The 25,177-nt window shown below is 36.0% G+C and overlaps 1 protein-coding gene across 26 annotated transcripts in view; it reads left to right on the forward strand.

Moving 5' to 3' along the window:
- RIMS2 (regulating synaptic membrane exocytosis 2) overlaps nt 1-25,177 on the forward strand; it is a gene marked incomplete at both ends in the record, with an annotated part of 479,054 nt that overhangs the window by 119,237 nt on the left and 334,640 nt on the right. For 13 of the 26 annotated variants that reach the window (XM_080611830.1, XM_080611853.1, XM_080611841.1 and 10 more), the window contains one exon: nt 1,459-1,769. In XM_080611830.1, coding sequence (XP_080467956.1) covers nt 1,459-1,769 — 311 coding nt within the window. Of the gene's footprint in view, nt 1-1,458; nt 1,770-22,718; nt 22,841-25,177 lie in introns of those variants that run through there. The other 13 variants (XM_080611843.1, XM_080611846.1, XM_080611840.1 and 10 more) reach the window with 1 other exon arrangement.

The raw sequence follows: 25,177 nt of genomic DNA on the forward strand, positions 1-25,177 counted from the left end.
AAGTAGCCTTCTATATGAAGCTTTCATTAGAGTGTTTATATTGAGAATTGACTAGACAACATGACTCAAATTTTCTATAACTGCTTGGAGAATAAAAGTAAGATACAGATTGCAGCTTCTGAAATCTTTTCTGGTGGACTGAGATAGATGTATTGCGGAGGTAGAAACTACGTTTTCCATGTAACTCAACCATCGAGCAAGCTTCATTTAAAAGAATAATGCAGAGCATTAATGTAAGCCTTTGAATGTACTCTACTGTAGATCCTTGAAAAAGAGGCAGGTAGATGTAGGGTTAGAACTGGAGGCATGATAACTAGATTGAAGGCTGAGTGTAGACATTCAAGGAACAGGTATTACGAATAATAATATTTTGTCTGAGAACTAAACCAAAAATATGTAAAGTACAGAAGAGCTGAGTTAAGACTAGATAAAAATGAAAAATAAGGACTGAAGAACTAAACTTGCAGTGAATTAATGCTATCTACAGTCTGAATTTTAGCACAATAACCAGTTTGAAAGTGCCATTGTATTAGTAGTTGGTCTGTTGTACTTGATTGATTACATCCTGATTTATTCTTATATAACATAAGAACTGAATGTGAAATTAACTTACAGATAATTGGCATTTGCAATTTCCTGCACTGCCATGTGACTAAGGTGATGGGATAAAAAAGCTTTGCAAGAAAGTACATTTTAGAATATTAAAAAATCTCATTCCTATGCGCAGGATCTCACAATTGGGAAGCTGTAATCATTTTAATAATTCAGTAAGCATACAGTGAAAGCTAAGTCTTGCCTGTGACATGGAGAGACTCACCAGCTTATATATCCTATTAATTTACTTATAGAATGGTTTTAGTTTACAATAGCTTTGAAAATCAAGTAATTTCTTGAAGTAAGCTTATTCATGTAAATATAAGATACAGACCACTGCTGAAGTAAATCAGCAGAACATCTTGGAAAATTATAAAATTACTTGTTTGCAAAAGTAAAGAATCTATTCCAAAGTTCCTTCTTCTGACTTAGTAAGAGAACAGATTAAATGTTTAATGACTGATTTTTTTTTTATTCCTTTTTCCTATCATCCTTTCAGTCTCAACCTATATACTTAATTTTCAATTCTTAATTTTCAAATCTTACATTTCCTGCTATTTGAAGTCAGTCCTTTTCATTTGCACTACTGCTGTCTGTTGCTTTCTCTTGTGTTATGAATGATTAAGCAAAGGTAGAATAAAAGTATTTTTGTGTTTGTGTTTTTTTCTAAACCAATTTCCTTCAAGGTTCTACAGGCATATTTTGTTAGGCTGTGGCTAAATATTGTAATTTTAACAGAAAGAATTAAAATAGTAATATTTTTACCTTTGGAAATGGCAACAATTAGTTGCTGTATGCTTGATGAAAACTTTGTATATAGTGTTTAAAAACTAACAGATTTTCCATTTAAATATGCCTGAACAGGTAATGTGGGTATGTAACTTGTGCCGAAAACAACAAGAAATCCTCACAAAATCCGGAGCCTGGTTCTATAATAGTGGATCAAACGTATCACAGCAGCCTGACCAAGAAGGTAATAGAGGTCAGCGGAATGAGGAAGCACCTCAAGAGAAAAAAGCAAAGCTGCAGGAGCATTCTCAGTACCAAGGACCACCAGGTGACATATCCACACAAGTTTTGGACAAAAACAGATCTCAGGGGCTCACAAGACAAGACTCAGTTAAGAATGGTTCAGGAGTAAAGCATCAAGAAACAAGTGACACAACATCAGACAGGTAAGAAAGTATTTAATGTTTATATTGATATGATCCACTGAATTTATTCAAAAATGTTATCTTTTAAAATTTTATCTTATTTTTATTTTGTAGCCTATAAGATGCTTCCTGGGCTTTTTGAAACAAGCCTAAGAAGCAGCAGCTGAGGGGTCTCTTATGGTGTTCAGGTGGTCATGAACAACATGTGTTCCTTATTCCTTGTTATTAAAAAAACAACATGGAAAATGACAATCGCAGTGTGACAGAGCTTGTCCAAGTGCTTGCAGCTTTGTTCAATCATAGTCATTGCACTGTATGGAGTGTTACCATATGTTTTTTTAATCGCTACTAACTTTATAGCAGAATTTTAGTAATCTAAAACAGGGCTCAAAAAGCAGGTTAATGGAAGGTGGTGGCTGTTCATACTACCGAATTAAACCATCTGGTAGTAGTTGCAGTACTGAAGTATTGGAGATACTTTGTGTGATACTTTGAAATCTTTGTGTGATGACCTGACTCTTTTCATGGCTTTTAGGGGGCCTATAAGGATGCTGGGAAGGGACTCTTCATTAGGGACTGTAGTGATAAGATAAGGGGTAACGGGTTCAAACTTAAAGAGGGGAAGTTTAGATTGGATATAAGGAATAAGTTCTTTACTGTAAGGGTGGTGAGGCACTGGAATGGGTTACCTGAGGAAGTTGTGAATGTTCCATCCCTGGTGGTGTTCAAGGCCAGGTTGGATGAGGCCTTGGGTGACATGGTTTAGTGTGAGGTGTAGGGGGGCTGGAACTAGATGATCTTAAGGCCCTTTCCAACCCTAACTATTCTATGATTCTGTGATTGATTCTATGGCTTCTCGGTTTCTTACTGTTAGTTATTGTCATTAGTATGAGAATTTTTTCTTCACTGGTTTATCTCAGTGTTACTCGGCATTGGTTGAAACTGTAGCTGTCCCAGCACTAGTGTAGTAAGACCCAGTTTAGCCAGAGGTTGAGAGCCTTCCCTCCCTTTTCTTGATGTGATTGTACCAAAAGGCACCGGAAGGCTCAGCCTTTTACTGGAACACAAAAGTAAAAGTTGTTTCATTGAATAGTTTTAATTTCTAAGGGAGACCACAGTAGAACTTTAAATATGGTGGAAAGGGAAAGAAGAGAGTGAGCTTGCTCATGTGTTTCCATGGAAATGATACTATCACTCTCCCAAGAGACCTCCACCTGCCTTAGAATTTGGCAGCTGGAGCTGTATAATCTGTCAACCTTCCTCTGCTGCCCAGCTATGACCTCATTACCATGTTTATTCGGCAAGCTTGAAACAAGTTAGACATATATAATATCTTTTATGGCTAATAAAATTGTTTTCCTTTTTCCTCACCCCTTGTATTCCACCATATTTTATTTGGTCTTATTTGGGAACAAATTGAATGTAATTAATGTAAACCTTTTTGTTTAAGTTATTTTTCCTGTTGCCCTTTACTCTGGTTTCAGCTCATGGGTTCAGTATTTAGTGACTCTGAGTGTTCCTCAGTTATCTGCATGGTCTCTGAGAAATACTGGCACCTTAATTTAATGCTAAGGAGCATGAGAGAGAGTATCATATATAATGGGATGATAACCCGCCCCTCCAGCCTCCTTCCTGTTCTCAGCAATATTTCAACTCTAAAAGTGGTATTATGTTGTACATATGCAGAAAGACAGAGGGAGAAAGTGATATACAAATAAATAGGTAATTCAGATATGTAACATGCACTTAACTAAAGTAGAGTTACATGATAAACATGGACAGTATAAAGTATATTTACCAACAGGAAGAATGTAGACTTTGCCTGAAATCAGATCTGTTCTGATGATTGTGATCACATCTAGTCAACATATTATTTAAAACCAAATTGTTTTTCTCAGTTGTTATCCTCTTCCTGTTTTATTTGGATACTTATACTAGAGTTCACTAATTAACACATATGAGTATGCTTAGAATATATTTATGTTATGTATCACATGCTGTCGAAAATTAGAAGGTCTTCTGAACTGTTTTCTTCCTTAATGTTTCTCTCAGTAATTAATTTTCTTTTGCTAGAGATAATGAAAAAGACTCCTCTTTGGTGCCCAGTTAGTGTCTGATTGGTCAAGTGGGTTTTTAGAGGAGAATATCAGTGTCTCTGAGAGCTATTATCCCAGAATTCAAGAATGGGGATAGGCCTTAATTTTGGACCTGTGTATGATGTTATGCCACTGCTACTCTCAGCAGTAATACTGGGAAGGCGTACAACTTTTTTACATTCAGCCACTGTTAAGAGCAGATGATAACGTATTATTATCTTTGTACTGAAGTCATGCATACAATATGTTTCATAATTTGATATATAATTTCAGTATTAAAATTTATAAATCTGTACATGTTCTGCTTATTATTATTATTGACTAAGTTAAGAAAACTCATTTAATCTGTTTGAAGTTTGTAGTTGTGGTCAAGCAATTTCCTAAAGGCTTCCTAAAGTCTTTTCTTCTGTTTTTTTTTCTGCTTATTATTATTATTGACTAAGTTAAGAAAACTCATTTAATCTATTTGAAGTTTGTAGCTGTGGTCAAGCAATTTCCTAAAGGCTTCCTAAAGTCTTTTCTTTTGTTTTTTTTTTTAATGTTAACTGCAAGAATCACCCTGTAGAGAAGCATGTTTTATGGGAGATCATTTTGGCAGGGTTTTTTTCTATTCTTAAACTAATTCTATGCAGAAATGGAACTATTCTGGTATTATTAGAAAATTATCTATATGAGCTAATTCTAGGAGAATATCATGGGTATTCAAATGTCCAAAAAAATAGGGAAATAGCCAAAAGGTCTCAAATGTTTAAAAGTGGTTGTATTTGGAGGCTTAATTTTCTAGCATCCTTTTTATCTCAGGAAAAAAGAGGATTTTTATGATGGTTTCCACACACTATAGTGGGGTTGGAGAATACATTTTATTCTAAGAACTACAAGCAAGGTTGTTGAGCCTACTTGGGTCTGAAGATGCAGGTTTTGTGCACATGTTCTTTATGAAATGTATATATGTGTTTCCCCACATAGAAAGGTTTTATTCTATTGCATTAACAATGGCAGTAGAATGAGAGTGGTCCCCAGAGTCTCTTTGCTTTCATTCTTGGAAGGACTGCCAGTATGAGTTGGTGGCGTAGGGTCTGTCTTTTGGGACTGCTCTTGGGGACGTAGGGGTGTGAACAGAGTGAAAAAAGAGACCAAAATAAGAGGGAAGAGGAGGAGAGAAGTAAAAGCAGGCATAAACTAGCTGAGAAACATCAAAAAGTAGCGTGAACTAAATAAATGAAAATGTGTGTCCATCTGTTTCATGTTATATCTTTTTCAAATGTCTCTTCTTTAATTACTGGATTACGTTTAACTGATACTGAGAACATCGCTGATGGTAGTTTATTGCAATTTAAAATATGACAATATAACATAAAGAATCAGATGATTGCATTTCTTTCTGAAAGGCTGGAAATTGGCCATTTCCCAAGATTATCACTATTTTTCTTCTGCAACACGTATGACACAGCACTGTAGTGCAGCCTCTGATTTTGACTGTTTCTATTTCTGAATACCTGAGTTGATAGATCTTTAACCCAGGTCTCTTCGAAAGTGTACAATCTTTATTTGGACCTGTGGAAACAAAGCATAGTTGAAAGCAATCTCAAGTAAAATAAAGGCGTTTTAACTTTTAACCTATGTTTTTCTACCAGCTGACTTTTTTAAAGCCCGTGAGAAATATTAGAAGTAATGTATATAGACTGTTTAAAATAATGCAGTTGATATCCAAGGCTCAGATGGACAGTACTTTGTGCAGATTTGGTTGTGTTCAGAAGTATCCATTAAGGACAAAAGGATCTCTAAACTTTTTAGAATTCTTTATGTAAGAATTACCAACCTGAATAGATTTTTTTTATCATTGTTGACCATTCCAGAAGAAAGAAACCACAACTGTTGGGAAAGCATAATGATATTCCTTCACTTCATGAATAAATCTAATACTTTGTACAAATATTTTGCAGGTTGAGTTTATAATTGAATAAATATTCTTTTCCATGGATGGCTCCAAAGAACTGTCACTGACTTTTTCTGGTGCTAGAACAGGATGCAAAAATTGGGCATTAGAGGTACTCTAGAGTGTTTTTTAACATATTAACTAAAGTTTCAAGGTTTAAAGGAATCTGAAGTGCATCCAAATAAGGTTTTATCTTCCTGCTCCTGTTCCAGCATTTTTCACCACTTTGATAGTCAGTCCATGGAGCTGTAAAGTGAAATCAATGTCAATCTGAAAACAGTAGTCTTGGTAGTTTTGCTTTTGTTTCTTGTGGTGTCTGTCTTCCATTTCAGTGTATGTTTTGTATGATTCTTGAGGTAATAACTTAGAACAAACAAGTTTCTTCTTCATAGAACTCCTCTTTTAGTTATGTCAGTCCTCTACATACAGATTTAGGAAAGTGGATCAACATTTCATGTCTATTCCAGTTTTCAGGTAGAAACTAAAGCTATGCTTATCTCCTGTCTCAATCTAGAATAAAAAGGAAATTAATAATAACTATGGGCAGAGGAAGCAATAGAACTTTATGGGAAGGGAGCCAGAGAAAATGCAGTATTTAATAATTGAAAAGAAGTACCTTGGGTCCACAAAAGTCAGGAATCCTTTAGTGAAGAAGTTTTAATAAAATGACACGACAAGGATTAAGCTATGCCTACTTATGAGGATGAGTAAGGAGTTTGGTACCATCTGTAATGCAGAGTTTCTGTAAGAAGGTCCTGAAGGGTACTGACTTTGTCCAGTAACAACAGCCCAGACTGCCTATAGCAGGTTTACTGTGATTGTACCTGCTATTGGTAGGTTGCAATGGATTGTAGCATCTTGATTCTTTTCTAACTTCTGGAGAAGAGGGGAAGCTTTTTCTCTCTATTACCCTTGCAGAACTGTCTTCTGAGAAACAAAACTGCTAGTACAGTTCTGTTTGTCTACTGGTTTAGTCTTATGGGTTTCTCATACATATGCATAGTGACAACGCTGAGACAATGTTCAGGATGTGTAAATACGCTGTGGCTTCTGTGTGTTTTTTCTGAGATGTGAATTGCTTCCCTCCCTCCAATTTTATTTTCCCTAAAACAACAGAACAACCAATGAGCTAGTCATACTGATTTTTTTTTTTTCAGATGATGTTCTACTAGAACCCCCCCCCCCCCCCCTTTTATTTTTATTGTTTAAAAGCCAACCCTTATCTAGCTGTAGAATCTGTACTGAGCAGCATTGGACCTCTGACCAATGGTAGGTAGAATTTGGGATCTTTTTTAAGAGAAAACTAACCTGTTTGGAGAAGAGAGAAGAGGAAACTTCCCTAACTGTAGCAGAACTAACCTACTTTAATAAACAGGCTAAATCTGCTGTGTTTCTTTTCAAATGTTAAAAAATGTTTTAATTAAACACATAACAAAGAGATTGAATTCCAGCTTTAAGTGACAGTCTGAACTCAGCTACAAGCATTCTCTGCAGTGAGCAAATCTTATCTTGGTTTTGGGGAATTTCATTTTCACAATTTACTGTAGAGTGCCTTTTAAAAAATAATTCCATTGCAACATGGTGTTTATATTTTGCTCTGTTACTGATTACTTGGGGTTTTTTATTAATCATGTACGTTTGTTGCATACTGTTTACTGAAAAATAGCAGTTACTATTTTACTTTTCTCACTTAAGCAGAATGAGCTCAGGGAAGTCTTGATATTTAGTGCTGATATTCAGTATCTTTGAAGCGGAGTTTGGCCTTCCATTGCAGTGTTATGCTTCTGTATATCACAGCTATGTCTTTAATGTGCTAAAAGACCATTAATAATCTAAATATGTAAACACAGACCTCAGCTGTATCAGAAAATTGAACATATTTTACTAAGTATTAACTGCAGCTTACATTTATGGAATTAAATGTAGTTTTGCGTTTAGCTAAATTGACCTTGAAAGAAAGCAATACAAGAAAAAAATGGAGAGTAGTAAGAAATTTTTTTTTTTTTTTTTTTTTTTTTTTTTTTAAATTAATGAGGCCAGTACCTTTCTTGGTTGTGCATGTATTCTTAAAGTGCTGTTTTGTTGACCTTGCACAAACATGCAAGCTCACTGTGTGTTTGTAATCCTTAGTTGTGCTGTTCTCTGGAAGCTAAGCTGTCTTCGAATGTATAAAGAACAGATTTTGTTTCAATTTCTTATTTAAAAAATTGGTGTATATAAAGGTGAATATGTTGCACCATGAAGTGTGACTGAGGGAAATGGCTAATATTTAATAAAGGTCTCTGCTAACTTGAGTTTGTGGTTTCTGGCAGCGAAGTGGTTCTGGAATCTGCAGGAGGCAATTCAACGAATGCCTTTAATTTTCATACTTTTAACCTTAGCTATATAGACTGAATTAAAATTAAAAGTGAGAATGAATAGTTGTTACTGATGAAATTCTTTCTTTGGCTCTTTCTTTGTGCCTCTAGAAGTCACAAATGGTAAAGCAATCACTTCCGTAGTGCAATTTAATTGTTATTTATGTTTTACATGGCAAATTTAATAATTTTAGTAAATGTCAATCTGTTCTATTAAGTGAGATCTGACAAAAGAAATATAACTAAAAATGAATGTAATAGGACCAGGGTAACCATATCACAATTTAATTTAACATTATTATGCAATATAATTTTGTTTTCTGCCTTGTCTGCAGCATGATTATTCGGTTTCTTTTTCTGCCCCTTTTTCTTCAATCCAAATCCTTGTTTGGTCCCTTTGGCTACTCTGGAATGTCTTTATCTAGTTATATATTTATTAGCTTATTTTCTTTTGTGTATTATTGTCCATTTGTCACTGGTGTGGGTTTTTACCGGATTCTGACTAGACATTGGAAGTGTTTTTGAAGATATATGGATGGTATTCCTTCACTTAAAGGCAGAAATTATTTTCTTCTCTAACCCAGTTCTTGTCCTTTCGTGAGCTCTAGCTCACCTCTCTTCCTCAAATTCCAACAATTCTGCAACCATTCATAAGTATCCTTTCAGATTTGTGATAAAGTAATTGGACACTTCTCTTCCAAGCTTTGAGAAATCTTAATTTTGTGCCTTTCAGTAAAAACAGGCCTTGCTGCGTTCCTTATTAAACAAGAAGACAGCCACAGGCATTTTAAGGGAATAGTTACCTGTTCCAGCGAAGTAGTGCAGTGCAATGTCATTTCATGTTCATTAGAAAATGTAGGTGACCCAAAGTCAGTGACTCTTAAAAGTGGAGTTTTTAAAATACATATGTATGATACGCAGTGGGTTGTGTATATGCATCTTGTTCTGACATCTCTGCAGCACTGTGCCCTGTAATCATGCTCTGGTCTTTCAGAAAATAACATCAGAAAATGCTCATTTCTGCAGCACTGGGCTTCCTGGAAATGCTATTAAGGACTGCAGTAAGTGCATCGTCTTCATAGAATAACAGGAAGTTAAGCTTCTCCAAACATAGTTTTCCCAGTTTCTGGTCCAGTGTTTTCTCAGCTCATACAGTATGCTTGAATGGGTCCTTGGATGTAGTTTATCTGCCAAAGTAAGTTTTTATTATGCAGCTTGTAATAGGATGAAACATGAACTTTGCTACAGAAAGCCCATTTTCTTTGCCAAAAACAAAACAGCACGGACAACAGTTCTTATGGTAATACCTCGTTAGAATGAAATGCATTTTAGTGGCAAGAGGTTTTATTCTGTAATGACTTTGTGCAACTCCTGGACTTGAAATGATAGACTTCATTAAGGATCACTTAAAAAAATAATAAAAAAATAGCCATCAAGGCAGATGATATTAACGTAGAAAGCATCTGATTTTCTTTGTAATTCCAAATAAACTGGAAAGTTTCAGAGGGACATTGAATTCCAAGGTTCCAAATCAGTGCACAAAACCTTTTTTTTTTTTTTCCCCAGAAGTAGATTAATTTTAATTAAATCTTGTTGGCTCTGGCAGGAGGTGCTGGGCTGACAAAAATGGACCTGCCTTAGTCGTATCTTCATGCTCTAGTTAGAACTGTGAAAAATATTTAAGCTAGAAGAGAAATCACAATTAGTTCAACAATCTCACCTCTTGAATGTAAAAAATTTGAAACTCAATGTTTTTAGTTCAGCAATTTCACCTCCTTATGGTGCTAATTGGATTTTATTCCTAAAATGTACAGCTAATGATTCATCTTCCTGTACCATTCATTAAGAGGGACTGGAACAAGAAGGAATTCTTGAAAGAAATTCAATGTAATGGTTTGCATTTCTTAAAAAACAATGTATATTTTGGATGCTTCCTGTGTCTTACAGCTCAAGTAAATACAATGATTGGAGATTTTATTTTCATTTTGAAAATATGTATCAATATTTGCAGCAAGAAATTGGATCTTTGAATAAAGTTAAAAGCAAAAATACTTAAATTGCTAAGCACCAGGTTGTTTGTTTGTTTGTTTTTAATCAGAGATTCTTCCCTAAAAGAGAATAAATATGAATTGTAAAGACCCTGACAATCAGAGTGAGAAGGGAAAGACGAAGATATGTCACTTAAACAATAGAAAAGGGAGGAATATTTTGTAGATGAGACTCACTCAAAACAAACTCTGGGGCTTTTGATATTAAGGCCAGCACTAGTAGTGTCTCAACTTCTCCTCCTCAACAAACTTGTTTGGATGGTCCTAGACTACAGTGCAGTGATAACTGATGCACTGTTGTAGATCAGGACCATTTATTCTTACCTACTTCATTTCTTCACTCCTTCTTCAAGTAATTAAAAGTGTTTATAAGAATGTTTGTGTCCCATTTGCAGATACTCACAAAAGCAGTTTGTTATTTTCAGAGTTAAGCCCGGAGAAGCTAACTAAACCAGGAGATTTCCCTCAAGACAGGCATTTTAAATTTCATGCTCTGTGTGGCGTATGGGTATCTCTTTTGGAAGCACTTTTTTCTCCCTGAAAAAGAGATTTATTTGGAAGTTTATTCTGTGGTATTTCACCAAGTATCATGAAGCCTTGCAGTTAGGATAACAATCAATTATGAAATTAGCCCTAACACCCCCTTCTCCCAAAACATTTAACGTAATGGCTGGAACTGCCTTTGCTCCACTAAGATAAAGCTTCAGTATTAAATGGAAAACTTTCCAAAGTAAAATTTACACTGCCTTAATGCTTATAAAACCCAGGCTCCATGACACTATCAAAGAAAATGAATTCCAGAGGTGCGTGTTCATCAAGAAAATATTTTTCTGGTATTCCAATCAACTGAAGATAGGAGCAACCCAGGAGACCATAAATCTTGTAATGACATGAAAGCAAGATAAATTAGTCTCTTTGAACTCATTCCCAAGATATGGAAGGCTCCGACCTTTATCCAGTGTACTGAACAGCAGAAATTAATAAACAACCCAGTGCATAGATTTGTTCTCTTAGCTCCTGTTTCAAAAGATTAAAAGGCTAATCTCAATCTTACTGTCATTTGGAGAATGATCTATCTTCTAGTTAACACATACATTAGCCTTTGTTTCCATCACAGATCACCTGGACATATTGACACCCAACACAAGTTTGGAAGCCTTTTAAGGTCCAATTCAATCACCTGAAAATAGAGATACTGCAATAAATCTCTTAAGATATTTTCCAATTGACTAAAAATAATTCTAAAATTAAATTCCAAAGTTCTGAAGGTAAAAGAGCTGATTTCTGCAATGCATAACCACCGTGGACTTCAAGATCAGTGTAGCTTCTCTGCATAATAAGGAGCTTTCTGATCAGCCTGCTCACCCAAAGAAGTGTTTGTATAAAGGATTTCATCCAAAGAGGATGTTAACTGTGTATTTCACAAAGAGAATGTTATCTCTTTATCTGAGTGTGTTTATTGCAATCATTACTGTGCTGAGCACATTTACATTGTTGGTAATCATCAGTGGACTGTTGTAGGATTTAATTTCTGCCTTTGGCTTTGTGCTAATTATGTCCTCTCCTGAATTAGTATAATTTGCAGAATAAGGAATAAAAGTATGATCTGCCTGTAATCACTGAGGAAATCAACTTTCACCTTGAATACATCATCCTGAGGCAGAGAGGACAGATGTCTGGAAACCGTTAGTGCATGTTTTTCCAGCTTCTGTTTTTAGCATTTTATGTTATTAATTACGCATAATAGCTTGTTAGTAATTCTTCAAATCACCTTTGTGGGTCTTTCTTTTTTTGGAAAGGTGACATGATAACTTTTGATGAAAGTGAAGAATAGAAATCTCTTTTGTAGCAGATGAAGTTTTCAATGCATTGTTTCAAAAATCAATCAAATCTCTGTTCTAGGCCAGCACTTCTTGACTAGTGAGACATCTCATTGGTGAACCATCCAGAACTGCAAATGAGGCATAAAGCAGGATTCATGTACTGTAATGAGGTGCAAAGAAATATGAATTGATTGTGAGTCATCTGAAGGTAAAATTGGTTGAAATATGCTACTTTAAACCACGCATTCTGCCAGATGCGGCATCTAGTGAATACTGAGCCTACTGTATCAACGTGTATGACACGTACTCCTCTGCTTATTCAACCAGAGTATAACAGCTTTCTGTTCCTGTCAGGTAATGCAGCTGTTCCTTTAGTCAGGGAAATGAAGTCTCAGTTAGACATTTTCTAACTCTGATTGCCTGATTCTTCCATCTTAATAGTATTCCTCTAATACTTTAAAAAAATTTTTTATATTTTATACCACATGTATGAGCATGCACAAATGTATATATTCATACTAAAAGCTATGTATAGTCACTTCAGTAAACTGTTAGACATTCTGAGGAAAGTGGAGAACTGATTATGAGATCATTCTATGACCCAGAATTTACAGACATTATTTTGTAGAAAAAAACAGATGTATTTCTCCTGTAGGAAGCCCACCAGTCCTGCAGACATGAAACAAAATTATGAATTATTTATGACAAACTAGAATCAGGGTCTTGCAGGTTGAAGAAGTAATTTCTACATTTACTAGACAAATTCATTGTTTTATGTTTGCCAATTGCAAATTCTGCCCCAGCAGCTTTTTAGATAAATCATGCTTTAGGTCAGGGCAGTGGGTTAAAAACTACATATCCCTAGATTTTAGGGCTTCCTTTTTAATATGGGAGATCTACCATCAATAGGAATTTTCCTAGGAAACATGCAGATATATGGATGCCTGGATTATATGCTGGGAAAATGCATAGGTAGGAAAATGGGAGGGAATGTGCATAGCTATTTTTTTTCTGACATGGTGTCAGAACACAGCCAAACCAGGAACTGGAAAGTGTTTTCAGACTCAGCAATAGAAATGCAACTACAAAGCTATATTCATACCTCCTAAATAAGGTACTTAGCCATGCATAAGAACACTTCATTAAACCTATTTTTGGGCACTCATGCAATTTTTGGTCACATGAATGTTTTTTTATACATGCTTCTCTGTATCAATTATACAGGAAGAAAAAAGGTGGCTTGGCTTCTAAAATACGCACCTTAGATGTCTATATTTAAGCAGAATGAATCTGGATGTCACTGTTAAAAACTTCAAACAATGGTTCAGACAATATAAATTCAACTTCTGAATTTGCCTAAGATCAGTAACATCTTCATTTTTAAGCGTGGAATTCCTAAGCAAGAAAGACTTAGAAGTTCCCAGATTTGGCAAGTGAGGCAGGAACTAGGCACTGGAGCTTTTTTGCGAGACAGACGTAGGCAACAATGTACTTAAAACTTAGCACTCAGACTTGTTTTTGTGAACATGTCACATAGCATATAATATTATTATCAAAATAGGAAAATCCAAGTGCCTTATTTCACTTATGCTGGAAAACCCCTCAAACTCAACTGTATTATATTGAACATTTTTAAATCTTAAGATGTAACTTGTGCTTTTTTCTCTATTTTTGTGGTGTGCTGTAGTGATAGAAGCTTTTTGTTTCACTATGCAAGTTGTATGTATTGTGTAATATTCACACCATAGTGAGGGTCAGAAGGACAGAGATAAGAGAAATAATTAAAATTAAACATTTTGTTTAATTATTTTCAATTATTCTATGCCTTTTCATATTTACATAATATTTCCCATATTGCCTTTCAACTAATGTATTAAAGAGAATTCCAAGGAGAGGTTTGAGGACCCAAAATCTATATTAAGCTAAGGACATTAACCAATAAGTCAAAGTTATCCATGTTAAAGATAGTTTAAAAATAATTATACTAGGAGGTATACCTGATTCCGTGGCACAGCTACTGATTCATTTCGAGAAGTAGTACTGTTGTTTTATAGTCTTGCCAATCATCATTAATCATAACAGGTTTTTAAATTGCAATTTTCATATTTCGTTTGTCCAATTAATTTGGTTTTTTCCCCTCTATCATACTCATCCTGGAATGTGCAATTTGCATGGTCAGTGCCAGTTTTTTACTGTGTCCATATTAGGCCAAACAGCAGGATTTCCCAAGTGAACATATGGCACATTTCCTAGTATCTGCATATGGAGCAAAATCAGACCTATCATTGTGTCATCTGAGGTTTAAAAAATGTAGATTATTTAACACTCAAACTATAATAAACAAGACATCTAGCATTTCACTTTCACATCTTCATTTTTCCTTTCATAGACTAAGAATTTAATTAAGCCATAACTAGTCAAAATAAGATGAAATCTGAGCTTCCAAATATTTTATTTGTAAAATGTATTCTTTCCAAGATAGTAAATATGCAGGGAAAATCTCATGTTTAACTTGCTTGCTACCTTTCAGAAAATTTTAAAGCTGTACTCATTAGTGCATTATGATTTTTTTCTGGCATTTACTTAGACCATGATCAGTCACAGGGAAATGAATTGTTTGGTCTCATCACAGAACTTCAGCACACCTTATTAAGGACAGTTGGCACTTTCCTCCTTAGGAACTCCAAAGGTTTTTCCCCATCCAGCTTTTTAGGCTTATGTAGCCTGTACTCCTTGACTTTCTTGTGAATCTAAACATGTCAAGGTTAACTTTGTCTTTCATTAAAAAATTGGCATTTGCTTGCCTTTTTTTTCCTCCTGTGTTTCTGACATTAGTTCTGAGAATTTTCAGAGATGAGACTATCCAGATTCCTGTAAAGTTGCAAAATGTAAATTGAAAGCTTATTTTTGTATTTTGTCCTGAATGTAAGTATCAAAGCATCCTCTTAACTATTTGGAGCTTTGTGGTACTTGCTGGGACCGTTCATGACTGCGAAACAGTGCACAGACCTCTTTCACTGCACTAGAGCAGTTCCAATATTTGGAAACCCACTAGAGGTGTAGTGTTGAACTGTGCTTTTGGGCCTTGATCCAGAGACTGTTGGCATGCAGCAGTATTACTGATTTCACTGGAATTAGGCTAGGAAACAGTGGCTGCTACAGGGAATGGTAGCTCCACAGACTTTGGAATAGCAAAGTTACAGTACCTTAAAACACAGCAAGTAAGAGAATGGGTTGGGGTTCACACCTCTACCTGTCTGTCAGTGCAGCTGAACCTGCTTATTTGGGCTTCATTTCCAAAAGTATTTAATAGGTAATGTAGAAATCATAGAACAGTTAGGGTTGGAAAGGACCTTAAGATCATCTAGTTCCAACCCCCTTGCCATGGGTAGGGACACCCCACACTAAACCATGTCACCCAAGGCCTCATCCAGCCTGGCCTTGAACACCGCCAAGGATGGAGCATTCACAGCCTCCCTGGGCAACCCATTCCAGTGCCTCGCCACCCTCACAGTGAAGAATTTCTCCCTTATATCCAATCTAAACTTCCCCTGTTTAAGTTTGAACCCGTTACCCCTTGTCCTGTCACTACAGTCCCTGATGAATAGTCCCTCCCCAGCATCCTTGTAGGCCCCCTTCAGATACTGGAAGGCTGCTATGAGGTCTCCACGCAGCCTTCTCTTCTCCAGGCTAAACAGCCCCAACTTTCTCAGCCTGTCTTCATACGGGAGGTGCTCCAGTCCCCTGATCATCCTCGTGGCCCTCCTCTGGACTTGTTCCAACAGTTCCATGTCCTTTTTATGTTGAGGACACCAGAACTGCACACAATACTCCAAGTGAGGTCTCACGAGAGCAGAGGAGAGGGGCAGGATCACCTCCTTTGACCTGCTGGTCACACTCCTCTTGATGCAGCCCAGGATAGGGTTGGCTTTCTGGGCTGCGAGCGCACACTGAAGCCGGCTCATGTTCATTTTCTCATCAACCAACACCCCCAAGTCCTTCTCTGCAGGGCTGCTCTGAATCTCTTCTCTGCCCAACCTGTAGCTGTGCCTGGGATTGCTCCAACCCAGGTGTAGGACCTTGCACTTGTCATGGTTAAACTTCATAAGGTTGGCATCAGCCCACCTCACAAGTGTGTCAAGGTCCCTCTGGATGGCATCCCTTCCCTCTGGCGTATCAGTCGAACCACACAGCTTGGTGTCATTGGCAAACTTGCTGAGGGCGCACTCAATCCCACTGTCCATGTCACCGACAAAGATGTTGAACAAGACCGGTCCCAATACCGATCCCTGAGGGACACCACTCGTTACTGGTCTCCAGCCGGACATCGAGCCCTTGACCACAACTCTTTGCGTGCGACCATCCAGCCAGTTCTTTATCCACCGAGTGGTCCACCCATCAAATTGATGTCTCTCCAATTTAGAGACAAGGATGTCATATGGGACAGTGTCAAACGCTTTGCACAATGTACTTACAAGGTTTGTGATGATGAACTATTTTTGTAAAGCTCATTTTACTGATAAATTATTATTATTATTTCATTACTTGATATTACTGCTGGTGGAGCAGGAGATAAACTTTGGTAAGTCCTTTGTACATGGGATAACATTAGAAGTAAGTGAAATAGAAACTGAGGAATGAGGGAGTTAAATACTACAGAGGAAGGTGACTCCATGATCACCAGAATCAATGCAGCCTACAATGGTGTCTCATATTTTTCTATCCTATTTCCACTGTAATGCGTTGGAGGATCACAATAAAGCTTTCTTAAACACCTTTTCCAATTGCTTATGATATTTTTTTCAAATTTAAGATAGCAATGATGTGGCTATTTACTGGCCATATTCTGACTGTCTTTCTACTGCTACAGTCAGTGAATAATAGTTCAGTTCTACCCACCCTTCCTCTTCGCACACTATCCTGAGTCTTTCTCCTCCTTTGATGATGCTGATTTTCACACATCTTGCTGGAATTCAACTATTTCAATACTTACGCCCCTATGAAATTAACCAGTCTCCTCAAGCATATTAGTCATGGGGATAGATGGTAATATGGACAGAAAAATAGATAAATAGGCTGTCCAGTTTTCTAAGTCTCTTATTCTTGATTTAAAATCTGTAACTTAGGGTAAAAGGAGAGTATAGATTATTATTAAATGGCTAAATGAGAGAAAGATGAAGAAGGACATTGGAAAGAATTATATAAATAGGGATAGAATGCCTCAAAATGAACGTAAGGAAGCAGGGAAATATAGAATGTACTGAGATAAAAATGCAAACAAGAAAAAAACGTATTTGGTGGTTGAAATTGAAGGTGAATTTACTTTGTTCTACATTTCTCTACTTTGTTAGTGGATATTTTCTGTAACAAGGTTCTGTGTCTTAGCTGGAATTTCAGTATCTTCCATTGTAGATCTGTGTCTTGACTACTGGGGAATAAAACCAGTATCACTTTTCCATTCTCAATGAATGTTTAACTCAGTGAATTAAATAGTTCTTTCAATATTTAATTATTTTACGGGAGAGAGAACAGCTTCAACAGCAGAGACATATTCCCTTTTGAATAACCAAGAGGGTGTTGATGAGGACTTAGTGGGAATATTTGAGGAAGCCATAAGAGAAACTTGGGACTCAGTTTTGCATGTTCCCAGGCACTGTTCCAACTACCAGACTTCCTGTAATAAAACCAAGTTTTGAATGACTGCTCAGGCGCCAGGTGAAAGAGAGGATTTGTTACTACAATTCTTGGGCAGAGACTGATGCTTCCCTGCAGCTTGGAATTAGGTACTTTTATCCTTCCGGGATTGGGGCTTTATCTGTATCCCTCTCTTTATTATTTCCTATTCTAGATATTCGGGATACTGGCTTCTGTCACTGCTGTTCTTAAGTGATTAAATTCACAGTTGTAGGTTTTGCTGTAATTCTTGCTAAACTTCTCTTGTGAAGGTGAACCTTTAAACATTGATGTGATGAAATATAAATGATTACGGGCTTTACCCCTGAAGAAAGTCTGGTTGCATTTCACTTGCAGTAGCAAAGTGACATGTCCATCCTTAAATCTAAGTTAGACCTTTAAAATCATGTCCCACCTTGGAGCATCAGTTTGCTAATCTGACCCAAAATGAGTAGTCTTATAAACTGTTATAACACCATCCAGTGTGCAAGGTCACCTGTTGTAAGTTGTTAACTTATCTGTCTGAAAAAGATTTGTTCAGATGTTTTTTCTTTTCATAATGAGAAAAATTAGATAGCCCAAATTTTTAAATCCTAAATATTTAACTAAATGCTTTGGTAAGGGCATACTGGAGGGCAATGGTAGCTGCATTACAGATATTTATATGCTATTAATTACCTAGTTTTATTTAGCTTCTAGATGAAAAAGAGGTTTGACTTTCTGTTCATTTAAAAATGTACACTCTTACTCCCAAACTTCAAGTGACCCATCTCTACTATTTTCTTCTATGATACCATCAGACTATACTTACGTAATATCCAGTAAATTGGAATGGAATTGAATCCCAAATTGTACTTGATAGTATCTTTTATCACAGAACAATATTTGCCTTTTGAGTCATAATGTTTTAATAAATAAGTTTTAATGATCTTGCATGACTTTACCTTATTTAAGCTATAGCTTAATGTGAAATGTCTTCTCTGCACGGCTGTAGTAAAGAAGCGATGCCTATGAGTAGTGTTTAAGATAACATATTTGTAAATATTTTCAACTGCCTTTGCATAATATGCTTACCTTAAGAGCTTTCTAAATCCTAGAATCAAATTCAGAAAAGTTTAATCTTTTACTTGAAATAAAAATGTTTTATAGAAATTGAAAATTATCAATACATACTTGGGAGGTTTCTTGAAAAACTTCTTCCAAACTACTTGTAGCTGCAGGGGTTTTATTAAGATTCATCTTGGCTGGAGAAATAGGTATCTATATGGAGCTCAGTATATCCTGGTTTAGTGGATCCAATGATGCTTTTCTCAGGCTTGTCTTTTCATTTTGAAATAGGCTGTCAGCCATGTCAAGTAATTGCTAAGACTATCTGTACTTGGTTTTCTCATTCTGTGCAATTTGGGTTTATGTCTATGAAATCCTTTGTAAAAAAGAAACCTTTGCGTATAGGACCTCTTTTTCTTCTAATATGAATGCTGGAATATGTAGAGTGAGAGACCTGAAGAAGAGAAAAGGAGATCTAAAGTGTAAGGAAGTTAAATATGAAATTAGGAAAAAAAAACCCTCCTGTGTTTTCCAGAATTCTTACATGAGGTTTTTAATCTGGGAATGCTGAGGGTATAATTTCCTAAATCATAAAAATGACACTAAATCACTGTGCCCTCATTGCAGGGAATTTTTTAACATAAAAAATGCTGACACATTTACATTTGAAGATCACTAACAGGGTTGACACAAGGTAACTAGTCCCTGTACTGTTCTGTTCTCAATGCATATTAGTGTACAGGAAATGATACTATGTGTGGTTCCACAGACTTTTGATTGTCAGTTCTATTCTGGTTCTGAAAGGATGGATATGTCAGTTGGTACAGCCTGCTCTGCTCATGCTCCTTCGTTCCACCCTCTCCAGCCTCTTCTGGCTAGGCCTCTTTGTTTTCTTGACTTTTCTAGCTCAAACCATTATATTTTGGAAAAGGTGGAAGTAACTAAGAACTGGGCTTAATATTAGTAGGTCTGTATTATGGCATCAATGCAATAATATAGGTAACATAGTAAATATGGTGAGGAATTGTTTATTGACTAAAGGGTATCTTGAACAGCTGTAGAAGGGTCAGGAAAGAAAGGAAATCCTGTTTCTTTTCCTGTACCATTTCTTTTTTTTTATAAAACCCCCCATGTTTCTAACAGTAAGTTAAATCGTTATGAAAATTACAGATATCCAGTGTATTTGCACAACCCCCCATCATTACAGGTGAATTTTCTGCTGTAATAACTATAGAGTATTTGCCTTTGAAAGTATCCTTTTATTTTGTCTTTTCCTTATTAAAAGTTTTACTTGCATGAATATCATAGAATCATAGAATCATAGAATAGTTAGGGTTGGAAAGGACCTTAAGATCATCTAGTTCCAACCCCCCTGCCATGGGCAGGAACACCCCACACTAAATCATGTCACCCAAGGCTTTGTCCAACCTGGCCTTGAACACCGCCAAGGATGGAGCATTCACAACCTCCCTGGGCAACCCATTCCAGTGCCTCACCACCCTCTCAGTAAAGAATTTCTTCCTTATACCCAACCTAAACTTCCCCTCTTTAAGTTTGAACCCGTTACCCCTTGTCCTGTCACTACAGTCCCTGATGAAGAGCCCATCCCCAGCATCCTTGTAGGCCCCCTTCAGATACTGGAAGGCTGCTATGAGGTCTCCACGCAGCCTTCGCTTCTCCAGGCTGAACAGCCCCAACTTTCTCAGCCTGTCAATATCTGCAGAGTACTCTCAATTCCTTACTCCAGAATTAAATGAAAAAATTAGAAGTATCCATTTTGTCAGCAGTTTTAGAGCTTTGATTTTAAATATCTGAAAATGAAGACATAGAAAGGTGTCCAGACCTTGACTGCAACTTCAAAAGCATTTTGGCTATGATGACCATTCATAAGGCACACAGCAAAATGGGGATATACTTGAAATATACTATACAATATCAGTCTTGTACCTGTTCATGGTTAACATTGTCTCTGAACTGTTTAGTGGTGCATAACAGACTAATAATTATTTGAATAATTTGAATTATTTGTAACAGGATAATTCTTCTCCTCCAGCAGATTAAAAACTGTTGTCTTTTGATGCAATGAAGGTAAAGGCAAATTTTTGTATGTTACAAACATGAAATCTCTGTAATGTAAGCAAGGTGGTTGCCAAGAACTAAGTTTTCATTTTATTATAGCAAGATAGCCATATATACTCATTAGCTCCTAATCCAGGATCTCAACAACTACATTTTGCCATATGTATAGCCTGGTACTTTTAACCACAAATCGTAATACATTCCTCAAATACAAATATTTCTGTGATGCACATTATGCTGTAGGCATAAAACAAGTATTAAAAACTATTGTGTGCAGTACTTTGTAGGTTTCCACATAAGTTCTGGGAACAGTTTTATTAGCTCATATTTTCTTCATTATATTTTTGGAAATATTTAACATGGGTGTTGGTGGGGAGTCTTTACATCTCTTTTGAAGGGGAAAATTTTGTTCTGAGTTGTAGCTGCCATCCTTATGGCCAAAGAAGCCTGGATTGGTACTGCCTTCTTTGCACATCCATACAACACTTTAATTAGCTGGAAGCTTGCTTACTCCCATATCTTCTGGGATTAAAATCACTTTCAATGGAAGAGCTTTAATAACGATCTTCATTTTATGTTGGCTTATTTGGAGATTTTGTAATTAGTGCTAAGATGTTAAAAACTGTGGGTAGGAAATGAGATATTCTAAGGAAAATCCTTTTAATTGATATTTTTCAGTTTGACAGTGGTAGAGTATGTTCTGTAATGTTATGTGATGTCATCCTCTGGCACAAGCATTAAAAGAGGAAAAATACGGTTTTTAGTCAGGGGTATTTATTTTCTGTACGTGTAATGGTATTTACCATGCCTCTTATGCTGCCAAAACACAGTGTGTTCCATTAGATGACCGATTCTACTTGCTCTTTGACTTCCTATGCTGTATGTGTACTGAAGGTGTAGGCTTCTAAGACAGTGGGTTTTGCTGGAAGTAGACAGGTATGGAGCACTGAAATAAAAGCTTGATTTTGCTTGGTTCCCTCATGGCTGATTCTGTGGAATGAACTTTTATTTAAAAGTTTATTTAAAAGATGGTGAAGGCTTCTTATTTTGAAATGTGCATATAATGCAGCCATTCCTTTTAGTAATTGTTCAGGTTTGCATGATAAATCATTGCCTTGATGCTGTATGTACAGTACCTGACAGATTAGTTATGTATGGATTGTATACTGTTTGCTTCAGTCATGAATTGATGCTACATTTAAATGTTTGCACTGAGAAAACCTGTTATCTCATGTGAGATACAGTATAGCTTTTCAGATGTGAGACAAAAGGTCTATTGTTACAGTCTCAGTGCTTCATGTTGTTTATTATATGAAGAATATTTTGAGAGTGTCTTTCTGTCCTGTAGAGCTGCCTTTACATTAAGGAAAAAAAAAAAAACAACAAACCTACATACACAGCCACCGGTATTAGTCATTTTTCCAGGGGAGGGAAGGAGGAGGGGAGATGCAGAAATCCTCCTCCTTTTAGACAGTAGTAACAGTGTGAGGATGCCTTGTCCTCATTTTTTTACTTCTGAGATTTTATTGCTGGCAGCCAGATGTGCTGAAACTCCTGACGACAGCATCTATTCACTGCGTGTTTTTAATAGGCTTAGAGAAATATGAGTAGAGTACATGAAAGCAGCTCAGCTTCACACTTTAGCTGGGAATGCCCAAAAAGCTTACTGCTGTTTAGAATTCTTGCTACAGTCAGGAGAAAGCCGCACGGGAACTAAATCTTCTACGACTGAATTAGAAGAATAATGACTGTACACTTAACTATCAGCCCCTGCTCATTTAAGCACAGTTTTTACAGAGACCAGGAGAAATATGGAACTTGATTGACATGTTTGCATTTGATGGTGTGTGCAAAATAGATGACTTTTAAGACAGGTGGTGAAGAAAACTAGAAAGGAAGGAAAGAGAGAAAATGCAATTTGAGACACTGCGCCAGGTCTGCAATTCTGTTTTATCTCATTTTCATGGGGTTTTTTCATCCCCTCCAAATATTTTACAAAATGATCTTTTCGGACAAACATTGAACAACACTAGGTGAGTATAAATGAAACATTTTGCCTTACCTTTTCTATGCTGATAGTAATCTATTTGCATGTTTTTCAGTGGGGTACTTTTATAATTGCACTCAGATATTAGTATTTTTACGGTAGCAGTGAGTCTCTTCTGTTGGTGCTTTTATGTTTTATGTAAGGGTTACATGAGAACTCGATCTGCAGAAATAAAGGCAGCAAAGATTGAATAAAATATTCAAGATGGTTATATATCTTTCAAATACATTAGCTACCATTAGAAGCTAGCATTATTAACTGTAATCCTTAAAGCACATTAAATATTCATAAATTTGTCTGAGAAAATGATTTCTCTGTGGATGTGGCAGTGAAAGGATTAAATGCTCGAAGATGTTTAACCATACCTAGTTTGGTGGGAGCTGTAAATTAGTACTCTTGCATACCTTTTGCAAAATAGGCAGGAAGCAGTTTCTCATTTTTAGAAGACTTAGATTTTGTGTGTGATGCTTTTTAATAATCTTTTTAACTGGCCAAATTATAGCTGATCAGTGTGGATGCTTTGCAGCAAGTCAGTCAGTTCCATAGGCTGTCCTTTTATAAATAGCTGTTGTTTTGTGGGAATTAGAAATGATAGGAAGAAGTTGTTTATTGATGTGAGTTGGTTATTAAATTGGTTTCTTAGAATATTTTTGAGGGGGTAAACTGCATTAATAATGACTCCCTTTTGTGGCATTATTCAGTAAACATACTATAATACTGATTAGAACTTCTTCATACTCCTATTAAATATTAACAGTAAAAATTATGAAGAATTTTATCTAAAAGAGTGAGAGTGCAGATCAGGGAGAAAATGAATCCTGTAGTTTTTATAAAGATAGTGCGCTGATGGAAACATTCTGGAAAAAGGGTGGAAGTTGTATTGCAGAGTCTATGTCTAGCACTTTAATCTTCTCTGTATCTGAGAGAGAAATCTCTTGAAAATTGGATATTATTCCTTAAATACAGCAATATTTGCACTCGATACTTAGAAAACTGTTACCATTTTATTTCCCAGAATATTGCTGTAAGGATTCTCTCCCTTATTGCTGGTGTTTCCTTTATAAATATTTTAATATTTATTTAATGTCACTGTTTTCAAGTTTTGATATCTTGGGCATGGATTTCTAAGTAAGCCATGCAAAATTATGGAGGTAGCTTTGGTAATCATCATCACTTTAATAAATTAAGAGTTTTTTTAGACACATAAGAATCTGTAGTCCACGAGATTTTTTTTCTCACATCCCTTTGGAGTATTGTGAAATCTTTGAAGCTCTACAAAATGGAGCAATAATTTATGTATTATCAGCTGTGATTGTAAAAGAGTGCCTGTTTCCAAGTGCATAGTTTCAGGCCTGCAGCAACCAACAAAGCCCTTAGCAACTGTTCTAATCAGCTACAAACCAAGTTCTGATTCTCTGGGTCTGTTTTTACAGATCAAAATGCATGCTTTTTGTTAGGTTTTTTTTTCACACATACATGTGCATGGTGCTTTTAGTTGTGTATTTTGCTTGTAAATCTCTTGTAAAAGCTGGAGACTTATGTCTATGGTATCAGTTTCACATCACAAGGCATCAGAAAATTATTTTATTTCATTTGCTGTGCCTGAGGTTTAAAATTATATTTATTCTGGAAGACTGGCAAACAAAAAAGCACTGTTAGGAAGCCTAGCCTCCTACCTAGTATGGGCTACCTTACTTAGGGTGAGAATATTTTTCTATTTATAAGGAGTAATGTCATTTTCTAGGTACCAATTTTGGCCTCTATAAAACATAGTGTAGTTTTTTAACAATATGCAGCAGTAATCATGAGAGGCTAAGTCATGTATTCTGTCGTCTGAAGTTAAAGTTAGTTGAAAGTTATTTAAGGTTATTGAGTCAGAAGATTCCATCTTCTGAATAAGTACCAGTATTTTAAATTTTTTCTTGATAAAAGGGCTTTGAGGAAGCCATCTATTGAATAGTCACTAAAAAATCTTGCTGACATTTATTTCAGAGACTATTCCTTTTTTTTGTCTTACTGATTTTTAAAAAAATCAATTTTATTTTTTGCAATTAAATCAATCCTAGTGTCTGTTTTAGGTAGATTTTTCACTTAAAGGTTTGCACAGTTAATGTAATGCTCTAGCTAAAAACTAATAGTTCATGCATTAAGAGTTAATGTTTCAAAACTGTGATAAGGAAAACAAAAATACCTCAAGCATATAAAAGATTCTGCTTTGATGAGGTATAGCATGGTTTATCTCTTCAGAGTTCGAACTTAAATATTTTTCAGACTAAAAAGAAATGACCCTTTTTTCTTTAATGTTTTCTTTCTGGTTTTACAT

This window comes from Psittacula echo, assembly GCF_963264785.1.
Source record: "Psittacula echo genome assembly, chromosome: 2".
In the NCBI taxonomy this organism is placed as follows: Eukaryota; Metazoa; Chordata; class Aves; order Psittaciformes; family Psittacidae; genus Psittacula; species Psittacula echo.